This window comes from Mandrillus leucophaeus, unplaced genomic scaffold, assembly GCF_000951045.1.
Source record: "Mandrillus leucophaeus isolate KB7577 unplaced genomic scaffold, Mleu.le_1.0 Scaffold683, whole genome shotgun sequence".
Taxonomy (NCBI): Eukaryota; Metazoa; Chordata; class Mammalia; order Primates; family Cercopithecidae; genus Mandrillus; species Mandrillus leucophaeus.
Window position 1 is genome coordinate 236,633 of NW_012107397.1, and position 14,469 is coordinate 251,101.

At 35.4% G+C, this 14,469-nt stretch overlaps 1 protein-coding gene across 1 annotated transcript in view; it reads left to right on the forward strand.

Annotated features, from left to right (window-relative positions):
• Window positions 1-14,469, forward strand: part of DSE (dermatan sulfate epimerase) — a 70,910-nt gene that overhangs the window by 52,596 nt on the left and 3,845 nt on the right. Inside the window, exons 4-6 of the mRNA XM_012002319.1 lie at window positions 6,953-7,206; window positions 10,968-11,207; window positions 13,368-13,575. Of these exons, the coding sequence (XP_011857709.1) occupies window positions 6,953-7,206; window positions 10,968-11,207; window positions 13,368-13,575 (702 nt within the window). The remainder of the gene's footprint in view (window positions 1-6,952; window positions 7,207-10,967; window positions 11,208-13,367; window positions 13,576-14,469) is intronic.

Consider the following 14,469-nt stretch of genomic DNA (forward strand, 5'->3'; position numbering starts at 1 on the left):
TCTGCCAAGGCCCAGTGTGCTTTACAGATGAGGCCACAGAGGTGAGAAATCCACTTCCCTTTAGCTACATTTTATAGGAATTCCATACCAAATTTAACATGTTACTAACATTTAAGATTCATGGTTAGTTTTCGCATTTAAAATGGAGGGAAAAAAAAGATGAATCACTGCTGCATTAGTCATGTTTTTAAAAGGAGTGGTAATATATGACTGTCTTAACTTACTGGAGGTTGTTTCCAAACACACAAAGGCGTTTGGTTGAATATTAAATGGTTTTCTATCAAGTTACTGTGTTCAGGAGACTTTTAGAATGAATAGACTAATTTACATTTTAAAAATAGAGTTGACCTAATTCTGGCCTATTTTGATGGTGTGGCCAAGTGCACGTGGACAGAGGTGTGGCATATGTACAGCAGACACAGCTGCAGCAAAGCTGGCAAATGGGAAGCTGATGGTGCACTACCCTGGTAATTTTAGAGTTTGCAATTTCTAAGGAGTTCACCGTTGTGTTCTAAATGTAAATTTATAATTTTTGTAAAGCTTGTTTCATTTTAACTTAAATTTGTAGTTCCATAACTATCTACTGTATAAAATCAGATTTTAAACGTGAATCTTCTACTTTATGGATTTACTAAGTAAATATTTTATAGGTTGGTAAAACTATAGTTATTCTGAAAATGAGAAAAAGAACATGGATCATTTTAATGGAGTTCTCCTCCTTTGTTGGAAAGGTCTGACAAATCATAAAGTCTCATTTAAATACACTTTCAAAAAATATGTAGATTTGCCTATACTGTGGATCAAATCGTGACCTTTGGAACATAGCTACATATGGAACAGCCCGCTATAAAATTGTTAGATTCTGAAAAGTACTAGGAAATAGGATTAATTTTAAGGGGAATTATGAGTTCTGCTATTGTTCCTAGTTATTTGTTTCTTGTATACTGTTGATTAATTTAAATAAGTATGAGTGATCTCTTGGCACATCTTTGGTTTCAAAGACCTAATTTCTTTTTATTCCAAGTGTTTATTTTAGCAATATTTGTGTAAATGAAATAGACAGTTGCTGTGGACTGAATGGGACCCTCCTCAAAATTCGTATTGAAGCCCTAACCCCTTGTGTGGAAGTATTTAGAGAATAAGGCCTAAAGGAGAGAATTAGATTTAGATGAAGGTCCTAAATGCAGGGCTCTCATGACAGGATAAGTGCCCTGATAAGAGGAGGTGCCGGAGAGCTTGTACTCCTGTGCAGTCTCTCTCACACTTGCCCTATCCCCACACCATACACCTAGGAAAGGCCAGGTGAGCACACAGAAATATGGTGGCCTTCTAAAAGCCAGGAACAGAGCTCTCACCAAAATCTGACCATGCTGGCACCCTGCTATCAGATATCCAGCTTCCAGAACTTATAAAAAATAAATTTCTGTTGTTTAAGCTACCCAGCCTATGGCATTTTGTTATGGTAGCCTGGGCTAAGACAACAGTATACAAATTTAAATAATATTCTGTGAACCTTGTAATATTAAATTTTAATCTTTTCACAGGTAATTATTTTCTATAGACTGTCTATATCAAAACTATATGAAAATTTTAAAAATGGAAGCATTTAATCACTTGTAGTTCAAATCTATACCAATAAAAATAGATACCAACATTGTTTTTAGAGTTCCTTTTAATGGTTATTTAATCAAATAAACAGTCACATTTTTAGTGATACAGACTTCTTAGATTGCCTACTATTATATTGCTTACATAATCGTTTAAAAAGCATTTATGATAATAGAAGCAGACTATCCATTTAAAATTGGTACAAAAATTTGGATTAATGAGACTGCTCAACTTTGGAAAAACAGTTATGGCTCATTCTTCCTTTCAGAATCACAGCTTCATTCATAGACACAGCACATCATGACCAACTCTATGCCTTTCCACACCAACGTTCCACCCTTACCCTCAGAAAATCAATAGCTCTCTCCTGTATTCAGATTAATTTATTTCACATAAATTCACCTTTGCAAATATTCAAAGCATCATTTTTTAAACTTTTTGGACTGGGAAGTACTTTGTACTCTTAAAAATTAACAAGGCCTTCAAACAGCTTTGTTTATTCGGGCTGTGTCTATCAAAGTTTACCATATTAGAAATTAAAACTGAGAAGTTTGAAACATTTGTTTGTTCAGCTCATTTCATATTAAAATAACCATTTTTAGGAAAAAATAACTATATATAGACACACACACACACATACATACATATATATATATATATATATATTTTTTTTTTTGGTACAGAGTCTCACTGTGTCACCCAGGCTGGAGTGCAGTGGTGCAGTCATAGCTCACTGCAGCTTTGAACTTGTGGGCTCCAGCAATCCTCCTGCCTCAGCCTCCTAAGCTGGGACTTCAGGTGCATGCCACCATGCCCAGCTAGTTTTTAAAAAGTTATTTTGTGTAGAGACAGTTTTGCTATGTGGAACTCCTGGGCTCAAGCAATCCTCCTGCCTTGGCTTCCTAAAGCACTAGGATTACAGGCATAAGCCACTGTACCCAGCCAAACTATGTTTTTTAAAACAAAAAATAGAAGGAAGGTGTTGTTTTACGTTTTTGCAAATCTTATGTGTCTGCTTCTGCATTTGGTTTGTTGCTATGTGTTTTTTTGGTTGAAGTATATGAAGAAAATCCAGCTTCACAGAAATATGTGATTGACGAGGGAGGAGTATTTTAATAATCTTTTCAAATAATTGTGAATATTCTTCTTTGACACTACACTAAAACTTGACTGGTAGTGGTTCCATAAAAATTAATTGCAGTATAGAATCTGAAGCCATGTGAATGAACTCTTCATACTCTTTTACATTAAAATCCATTGGCGTATTTTACACTTAAGAGTGGCTGTCTTACCCGTGCATGGTTTTATAACATCATGCCTTTGTTATTTTGCATGTTTGTTCACTGAGTTATTTCAGTCTACTGAATGTTAACACATTTATTTATACAATATAAAAATCATTTTTGTTGATGTTCTCACTGATTTCATCAGAAAAATCTTTAAGTATTGGTAAGCTCTTAAGCTCTTGGTAATGGATACAAATTTTCCAAAATTCTTATTTCCGATTGAAAGCTCCAAGTTTGTCACTGGCAACAAAGGCTTTCAGCTTTCCTTGAACTGGCAGGCCTTCCTTGTTTATTTTCAAGAAAATTTCTATTCTAACACCCAAATCAAAATAACTATAATTTGTCAGTTGATCATTCTGTCACGTAAAAATGATGTTTCATGACAAAACCCAGCTAGCTCAGCTCTCAACTCAGTGCATGACTTCTTTTATTTGTGACAGTCTTGTAATTTGGTACTCCATTTAATCACATAGGATATTAGAAAGATGTATACTCAAAGAGTTGAGATTTTATGAAAATTTATCATTTTTACTACTTCATCAAAGACATTTTTAAATAAAATTGGCTTTAAAAATTCAACAACAACAACAACAAAAACGTGAGTGCATGGCAGTGCAAAATCATACAAGGACTACTAGGGCAGTTTAGTGCCCCTGCTTGGATTCCTGCTAAGGTTACAGCAGTTTTACTTAATACTGCTTTTGTACCATCAGTGCAAATATCAACATATAACATCTTTATGTTATTATGAAAATAATTCTTATTTGTGATTTCTCCAAAATATAGTAGTCTCGGAAGCCCCTCCCTGGGCCTTACTTTGAGAACAGCTGCTCTAAGGGGTGAAAGTGTAGTTTACAAAAGAGGAATAGTGTAAATATTTCCTTAATTAACCTCCCTTAACTAACTTGCCAGTGAACCTAGCTTCCATTCCTTGTGTAACACGGTAGCTGAATGTCAGGACTTGTAGGTTGCCCTTTACATTTATTTCTGTTCCCCCTAGTACAGTTACCTGCTGAGCAAGTGTCAGCTGTATTTGTTCTCAAACCAGGTAACACAGTTTCCCTAATACCTGTAATGAGACAGTTTTAATAATATGAATAGATAAAGTGTGAGTTCAAAAAGAAAAAGCTAATATTTCTAGAACCAACTTAAAAGCTTTGGAATAACTTACTGTAAAAAATTGCTGTCGTGATATAGTGTGAATGAGATTTGTAGAAGATTAGGGAAAAACTCATAAAAATCTAGAAGGCTTCTGCGTTCCCTCACAGGTATCTTTAATTTCTTCCTATATTATAAAGAAACCAAAGCTGGAAATTGTGTTGATGTGTCATGTGTGTTCTTTGCAGGAAAGAACAATGAAACTCCATCTGTCGACCCATATTCAGAGAATAGGTTTTGGCTCACCTTCAAAAGATTGGTGAATGTGTGTACACATGGATATATTTTAAGTTGAAATACAATTCATAAATTAATGTCTGTCTGGTTTTTTAAAAAAATAATTTCCCACTTAACCACCTTTTACAGTGAACTGATTTATTACTGGTCAGGATCACATTGGATAAGATAGTTTCTCAGCTGCCATCTATGAACTAAGAGCAAATTTCCGTTGGTTTTTGTGACTGTAAAATATAGTCTCTTCCATTATTTCACTTTGTATCTAAGGCTGGGTAAGACCGTGTTGGTAAAAGATTTAGATAACTTTTTAGAAATACAACTATTACAGGTCAGCTTTTCTAATGATAGAGGGACAGACCTGAAGGTGCCATAAACTTTTTTCTTTTGGGATGCCAATGTTTCATTGAATTTGAAACTGTTTGAAATAAACAAACTGCATGTTGGGGCTTAGACATTTTCGGGTTTGATGGCTGGTAGCGATTCATTGACATCAGCTTTATCATGAGTCGGTGTATATACTGCCATTTATAGATGCATCATGACATGGTACAGTGACACAAGTTGGGAAACAAATGACCTGACTTCCCTGCCTGGCCCACCAGTCACCGTGAGTCAGTGAAGATGATATTCCCAACTCCCTGGCAATGCGTGTGCAGTATGAATTGTTTTTTCCTAGAAGTAGGGAATTCATTCACACACTCATCGTCTGTTTACAAATAGTACACACACCGGCAAGCTGACTGGCTAGAGCAAGGCAGCTTTGTCTGTTACTAAATTACTAAGAAACTGCTCAATCTTTTTAGTACCAAACACTGAATGGTAACCAAACGCTGAAATTATTACTAAATATAAAGGGATCTCTCCAAATTCCTGATTTCATAATGATCACATAATCACTGCCAGCAGTGTGGCTGACAGTGAGTTATAGGTTTGTTCCTCCACTTTTTCCTTCTTTCTGAAAATATTTATGGAGCATCTGCCATGTGCCACACTGTTCTATGATTGGGGATCCAATTGCGAATACAATAGTGAAGAAAAAAGTCCTGCCCTTGTAGAACTTAAGTTCTAGGAGGGGATACATAGACATAGACATATTCATACATATATTTGCTAAAGGGAAAAAAAGGAGGAATTAAATATTATTTTGGGAGGATGATGAAATTCTGATAGGGTGACCAGGGAAGCTCTCACTTAGGCCATTTCTTTAGCATAAACTTCTAAAGGAGAAACATAATCTGGAAGAAGTAGTCTCTCAGAACATTTTAAAGTATTTTTAAGCTGAGGTCTATACGGTTTGTTTGAGAGAACTAATACATCTTAATTTTTACTAACTTTAACTGAAATCCAACATTTCTTCCAGTCGTGAGTAGAGATAACTAATTGTGATGGTATTGGGAGAATCTGGAACAAAGTTACAGACAGGTTATCACAGATATTTTCATACTACATTACAGTTGTTATAGATATCTCAAAATTTATGTTTATTACCACTTATAAATTATGGTAGTTATTATCCCTGCTATTAAATGTTAGTATTTCATGTCTTAATAAAAAAGCTACCTGTATTATTATTTTTTAAATATGTGTATTGATAATTATATTTCAAAATAATAGATTTCCATGTATCCTTAATTATGTCTTATGAATTTTAAAACATTTTGAGAAAGAGGTCAAGGCTTCGCTAGATTGCCAAAAGAGGTTCGTGGCATAAAAAATGTTAAGCTTTAACTTCATCCCTAATTAAGTGCTGCTTCTACCTCCCACAGGTACAGCACACTTTTGATTTGTTTCCCTCACTTGGAGATTACTCAAATACATCCTGAACAGATGGGAAGGGTTTTCTGGATAATTCCTTAGAATTCTGATTGTGAAAGATCCTTTTTTTTTGCTTCCTGCTTAACGCAAGCCACGCACTAATTTGCAGAATAATATAACTAGTCAAACAGAAATTTGGCTTCCTGGAAAATGACAATGTAATTCTTAACAGAAGATCAACTTTTAGATTTCTTACAAAGATATTTGAAAGACCTTTAAGGCAGTGCAGTTCAGTTTATGGGAAAGAGGGATATAAAAATTCTGAGTTACAATCAGCTCCCACTCACGTTAGTCACGCTTCGCACCATGGTGATGACCAAGTGGGTCTGTGCAGATTGAGAGGTCATGGATTATGGACCACGATACCTTCGCATTGACCAGCTATGGCAAATAAGAGGAAATACATATGTTCAACTGTCTTAGCAAGGTGGCCATAAGCATAGAACTGAGAGTGTCTTATTTAAGCAAAAAGGAGGAATGGGGTGAGCACTGGTTAAATTCGTACTCCAGAGAATTTTGCCCTGCCAACACATGTTCTATGCTTTAGATCTCTTTGAATATATTCTACTACTTCTTGTCATGAACAAAAAATCAAAAGTAAAAATTCTGAACATCTTGATGTTGCCAGAATCCTGAGAGAGAAAACTGTTAACTGTATAATTTTCACATTTTAGACAAGCTACGCTATATGTTTCATTATAATGTGGAGGGAAGTCAGTTGTGTGTCATTAAGCCCTTGGATTGTATCTTCAGTTATGCCCTTTAGTTCTGAGAAATAGACACTTTAGAAGTGTAATGAAAGCTGTGAGTCTGATGAACTCATTTCCATGATTTATTTTCCTTTACAGGTTGGTGAAAGATGCTCCTTGGGATGAGGTCCCACTTGCTCACTCCCTGGTTGGTTTTGCCACTGCTTATGACTTCTTGTACAACTACCTGAGCAAGACACAACAGGAGAAGTTTCTTGAAGTGATTGCCAATGCCTCAGGGTATATGTATGAAACTTCATACAGGAGAGGATGGGGATTTCAATACCTGCACAATCATCAGCCCACCAACTGCATGGCTTTGCTCACAGGAAGCCTAGTCCTGATGAATCAAGGTGTGTGTGGACACAGCCGAGGTGATGCCTGAGCTGACAGAAGTCGTAGTTGCCATGTTGTGAGCAAAGCATTTTTATAACCATTCTTAGTACGTGTTCATACTTGGATCCTAACTAAACCCATGAGATGAAGTAGTCCCTACAGTGTCTCTTAGTTAATTGAGGGACATCTCCTCCTTATTTTCCGCTAGTATATTAGCCGGCATGTTATCTAATTATGGCTTACGATCATCCCAGAACAAATCTTCGCAACCCAGGGTCAGTGATGAATATTCATTTTTCCAGAGAATTTTGACAGTGAAGACAGCCCTCCTGGAATAAACAAAATTTTAAAAAGCTAAACAGATGGTTTGTTATTTGAAATGAAGATTTCCAGCACACAGATGGGAATCATAACACCACTACTATTTTTCCCTCTTAATATTTAAAACAACCAATCTGGATTATTTACATCCAAATTGGAAGCAACTTTTGTGGATTGTGTAGCTACTTTGCCTTAACATATTGCATAATTGGCAATAATACATTTTCTTTGTTCTTTTAACTCTAAATTACAACTTCTGTAGAAATCTATAAATGATTAAGATTGTGTTTAAGAAAAGCAGCTCTAAGATCACAGGGAATTATCAGAATATTAAATATATAATTGGGGCTTGGAAATCTAACAGAATTTAACTCGATTATATTCCCCATAAGAATTATTAAGCATTTTGTTGATTATCCAACATCAGATTTTACCCAAATCTAGCTTTCTCCCTTGTCATATCAACCAACCTTCACTTTTAATTGGGTCTTAGAGGAAAAGAAACTAACATTTACTGAGCATATGACATGTGCTAGTCTTTTTCCATATTTTATTCAATCTTCACATCAACCATATAAGGCAGCTGGGATTTGGACCCACTTCTGGCCATCCATAAAGTTCAATCTCTTTCAACTGTATTTTGTTATCTCTCTCAGAAGGGAAATTTCATTTATAATAACTTAAGCAAAATTTAATTATGAAAGTGAATTTTCATGCTAGCTCCCCCTTTCCCCTACTCTCACAAAAATATAAAGAAAATTAAAACATCAAGTCAGGCGCGGTGGCTCACACCCATAATCCCAACACTTTGGAAGGCCAAGGCAGGCAGATCACTTGAGGACAGGAGTTCGACACCAGCCTGGCCAACGTGGGGAAATCCCGTCTCTACTGAAAAATGGGCGTGGTGGCGCATGCCTATAATCCCAGCTACTCAGGAGGCTGAGGCAGGAGAATCACTTGAACCCGGGAGGCAGAGGTTGCAGTGAGCCGAGATCCCACCACTGCACTCCAGCCTCGGCAACAAAGTGAGACTCAGTCTTAAATAAATAAATAAATAAATAAATAAATAAATAAACAAACAAATAGAAAGGAAAAGAAAAGTAAAACGTCAAAATGCAAACAATGTGTTAATCCACTAACAAACCATTTATAAACCCCCAGGCCTGTGAAACAACACCATCATGAAATGGTGAAAGGATCTCTTGGGTGAGCCAAATTTCTGCCTCAGGGCTTAAATTTAATCTACTATAGTTTTATTTCCTTAAATAAATTTTTATTTATTTAACAAGAGGAGTAGTTTCTTTCTTCAGTCTTTCTAAATAACATTATTCCAAATAATAAGCAGTGACCCAAAATAATACTGGTTTAGATTGAATCAAAATATGTCATTTTGCCCTGGCAGGAATTTTCCTATGCATTTATTTTCTGACTAAAGTTATGGTGGCCCTGGCAGACACTCTTCCAGAGCCCCCACATAAGTACACACATTTATGACAAGACTGGACAGAAGGAGGTAGAAATCAGTTGGAAAGAAGACAGATGTGAAATATTTAAATGATTACACCATAGTTACAATAACCACAGAGAGTAAAATAAAAGATACCATGAAAAGCCTTATGGTTAAATATAAAATGAGTATATTAACTTGGAATTCAAGAGAGCAGTGTTCTTTCAGTAATTTTCTTCCTGTAACTTTGAAGATAGATAGGAGAACTTAAGGGGAAGTTAAAGAATGTTCCAGGCAAGGTATACGGGTGGCAGAAAAAAAAATACAGGGCATAGCTTCAGTTAACAACAATATCAGTACCTTGTATTGACAGAGATTTGTAATTTACAAAATATTTTGGTAGACATGGCCTCATATCTTCTGAAGAGGGTTGTTGTAAGGAACAAATAAGGAAAATTAGGTAATGTTGGTATCCTGGGGACAGTGGCCTGATTTTAGGCATCAGTCACATTGGTATCTGGTGGGAGATGGAAGACACAGAGGAAAAGAATGAACATAATTAGAATTTTAAACTGGAATGGTAGAGAATGGAAATCGAAAACTATCCAGAATATTGACATGTCAGCTATAGGTGGCAGAAGAGGCCAGGGTATGATGAACAGTCACCTCTGCGTACCCAAGCCTGAGAGCTGAGTTGCCCGCATTAGTCAGGAGCCAAGTCTTAACCTGTGACCTATATTTAGGCCCAGAGCTGGTTGGACCAAATTGCAGTAAAGCAGTGTGACTACATCCACACCAGGAAGCATTGGGTTTAATTTTATTCTCAAGGGTGCCGTGTTTTTAAGCGAACCCTTAAATCTAAAGACCTAGGTTGAGATTAAAGTTGTATTCATTTTTAGTCATGTGCCAGAGGTCTTGAACAAGTGAGCCTTTCTGTTTTGGGGCAATAATACATAATTGGGTTGTTAAAAGGATTAACTAAGATTCTGCTCAGTGCTATATAAATTATAAATGTTACAGAAATGTGAGGAGTTGTTATTGTCAACTAAGTGCAACAATTCTAGAAAGCGAGCATTTCTGAGTTAAAAGGTTTTATAAATTTTTATAGACTTGATTTTCAGTGGGGAGATTAAAATGTGACAGATGGAAGAATTGCTTGGACAAAATCATGTAGCTCATTTTCTGGTGGTTTCAGGATTCCTAGTTGATTTTTTCATTATTAATTTGCCTTTCCATTGGTTTCTCAGCCCCACTTTGCTGCCTTTTCAGATCCTGTGGGATCTAAAGCACATAAAGGATGAGAGGTTGCCTTCTAATGACAATATGAATTGAAGACTGTCTGTTTAGCATTTATAGTATGTGCAACCTATTACAAATTCTATAAAATAATGATGCAAGTTTTGTGAAGAGATAAACTTTTAAAAATATTTTCAAGTATTGTTTTTTAGGAACACTGATTAAAATCTTAATATACAAATCCTCTCTTGCCAACATAAAGTTATATGCATTTGTGATCTTACATGTGATAGAGTTTATTAAAGATCAGAAAGTGACTGATACTCATTTAAGGGTTTATCTTCATTTATAGAGTCAAGAACTTCTTTTTTTTTTTTTGAGACGGAGTCTCGCTCTGTCGCCCAGGCTGGAGTGCAGTGGCGCAATCTCCACTCACTGCAAGCTCCGCCTCCTGGGTTCACACCATTCTCCTGCCTCAGCCTCCCAAGTAGCTGGGACTACAGGCACCTGCCAACACGCCCAGATAATTTTTTGTAATTTTAGTGGAGACAGTGTTTCACCATATTAGCCAGGAAGAACTTCTTAACTTATACCAGGGACCATCACAAACCTAGATTACAGGATGTTATTTATACACTGACAAGTTGGAGTTTTACAAAATGTGATCTGTAATATAAACGAGTTAGATAACTCAGAGGGTTTTATTTAGCCATATTTTTGTTTATGCTTTGTCACAGCCTTTAGTCATTGCTTCCATGTGTTTTCATCCTTCAGGATATCTTCAAGAAGCCTACTTATGGACCAAACAAGTTCTGACCATCATGGAGAAATCTCTGATCTTGCTCAGGGAGGTGACGGATGGCTCCCTCTATGAAGGAGTTGCATATGGCAGCTACACCACTAGATCACTCTTCCAATACATGTTTCTCGTCCAGAGGCACTTCAACATCAACCACTTTGGCCATCCGTGGCTTAAACAACACTTTGCATTTATGTATAGAACCATCCTGCCAGGTACAGTGAGGAGTCAGAAGTGTGAAAACATGAAACTATTGTAATTTTTTCTGATTATGAAAATGAGCTAGACTAAGCAGAGAAATTAGGTCCTTAGAGTTTGTCATATTGAAATTAAATAGATTTTTATTTTTAATCAAAGAAAAATTGAATTCAAGAGTTGCCTATAACCAGAACATTTTGGAGGCTAATGTACTTATGATTTAGGTATTACAAAGCTTGGAGGGTTATGGATTAAATACAATTTCTAGACCCCTCAATACTTTTTTATATATATATATATATCCAAACTTGAGTACATATACAGACTCGTCTTCATCATTGAAAGCAAAATATAAACATTTGTGATTACCTGTCAGTTTTCCTTTATATGTGATCCCTGATCAATCCTATTTTTAATTTTTGGTTTTCAGTTTTTTCTTTCAAACTACACAGACACGATTCAAAATGAAGGATTACACCTACACATTTAAGTTGGAGCTTTCATATTTTAATATTTTATTGAAGTAAATAGTATAGAAAAGTAAAAATTGCTGTAAAACTTGTAATTTCTTATTGCTGTGACATTTAGCCTTCTAAGAAAACTAGCTCTAAAAAAAAAGATATACATGATTTAATAATGTATTCATTTCTAGAGAACTTTGTAACCTTTTTTATTTCTAAAACAGGACCAAGATGTTAGAACAAGTTATAAAAGAAAATTTTATCAGGATAGATATCCCCTACTTCCTCCTCCTTCCCCAAGGAAATGCAATTTTTAAATGGTGATTCTAGACCTACAACAAAGAATTCAGTATTTAAATCTTTTGGCTCTGGTAGTATACATACAGATTAATAGAATCTCCATTATTGGACTAGTGCAAAAAATACTGCAGAGCATAAGAACCATTTTAAGATTTAGTTTAGACTTACGTTCAAAAAAAACGTGCTTTGTTGCTTTTTCTTAGACATATAGGAGAGGCCTGTTTTGCAATTCATCTTAGTAAACAAAGGCTACCTAAAGCAAGGGGCCTTTCAGAGGTTTCAGTGCTTTGTAATTTAAGCTGAGATCTAAAGGCTAACAACATCAGAAATTGTATTTGCTGTGAGCTGTGTCTGTGGCTACTTCCTAAAGTGGAAAAGACAGTATGAACATGTCTAAAAGCAGCATTTATATGTTTGTGTTAATTAAACAAACTTTTATTGAACATCTGTATGCCAGGCACTGTACTAGGCAGAGGATTCAAAGAGGAATAAAACACATCTCCTGCTTTCAAGGAATTCACAGACTAGTAGAAGATTCAGAAAATATCATTTTAAAATAGGGTATACTTACAAGATCACTTACTAAATTATTAGGAACAAAAACATTAGCTGTAAACTACAAATATAATCATGGTAACATTTTAGAAGAGGTTCTATGTTAAAGCAATCTGTTTTCAACTACATTTCTCCCCTTTTTTTTTTTTTCTACAGTTGATACTCTAGTAGCATTTTTTTTGTCTGGCTGAGTTTTCTCCCATGCTGCTTCTTTTTTCATTAACACATGGAGCGTATCCAGTCTTACCTGCTTTTATTTTTCTTCCCTATTCCAAAAATGATATATGGCTTTAAGATCCTTGCATTTTCTCTCCTTTAACTTCCAGCAGTACATACTGGCAGAGCTACTCTGGGAATTAAATTTTCTTCCTGTAGAAACTCAGTCTCTCCCCTGAACTTTATATGTAGTATAACTTAGACTTTATTGAAGCCAAATTAAAGCATGTTATTTTATTATTTTGGCCTAGAATGCACGTTGAGTTGTGGGAGAGCTAGTGTTCATTCCAGGTTCAGGAACCCAAACTGCGCAAGAGGATATCCCATGTATATGTGCAAATATAATCATGTATAGCATGAACACTGGAAAATGAGAAAGGCAGACAATAGGTGTAGCACTTCTGTTACCAATGACAGGTACCACATAACAAATACAAGCTTGCACACAACATATCATGAAGACCTTTTGAGGGATTCTAATTAACTGGTCTGGAATAAAATCTGAGGATTGTGATTTTTCTTTTATTTTATCCCCTCAATTACGCAATTCTAATTTGCAACTAGATTTGAAAAATCATTGTTTAGACCTATATAGGAGTATGAAGTTTTCAATGTATCTTAATTCTTTCCAACTTGTTTCCCTAGGGTTTCAAAGGACTGTGGCTATTGCGGACTCAAATTACAACTGGTTTTATGGTCCAGAAAGCCAGTTAGTGTTCCTTGATAAATTTGTCATGCGTAATGGCAGTGGTAACTGGCTAGCTGACCAAATCAGAAGGAACCGTGCGGTGGAAGGTCCAGGAACACCGTCCAAAGGGCAGCGCTGGTGCACTCTGCACACGGAATTTCTCTGGTATGACACACTGGGCTAGCTTTAAAGAGAAATGGTACCCAAGGGTACTATTCGTGCTATGCACTTGTTTTTTTGCATTTAAAAAGAAAAACTAAAGCACTTTTTAAATATTTTCTCCATGCCACCTGAGTATATGAAGTTTCAATTCAACTCATACCACAGTTTTTGAAACTCTTAGAAACTTTTCTTTTTTTAAAAAAAAATTTCAACTTTTATTTTAGACGCAGTGGTATGTGTGCACTATACCCCGGTAGTGAGCATAGTACCTAATAGGTAGTGTTAGAAACATTTCTTTATGTTTAACATCTAATTACTGTTTTCAGTTTTTGGTTCTCATATTAGAAATGTCCTACACTTGCACTATTTCATAAATAAACATGTTTTGATTTTACATCATTTTTTGAAATCATATAAAACGAAACACAAAATTTAGGTTATTCTGATAATCACACCAAAAAAAGCTAGTAAAATACTTTGTTTTGGTAAATGGAGCATTATAATCTTCTAATAGCAAAGCTGTTGCTAAATTTTCAAAAGTGTTTAAAAGTGTTTGACAGTATTTGACAGCTTCACTTTGATAATAAAAGGACCGTGTAAATTTTTTTGCCTTAATCTTTTAAGCCCAGAAAGAGAAGCTTGGGTCTCCTTTTTAAAGTATTGCCAAATATGTTGTTGGCATCCAATAAGTTAAAATCAAAATTAGAGGGAACTGATTAGTCATTAATCCCTGATGTCTTTTCAAGCTGTTGAAATTTGCATTCAACTCCAAAACAAGCTTTCTTGTGGTTTGCTTCTCTTTATTCTTTCTTTTCAAAATATAAAAATTTAAGGAAAAAATATTAGTAAAATGGTAACTGGCTATAGTTTAACCAACAATTTAAGATTATTTTCATA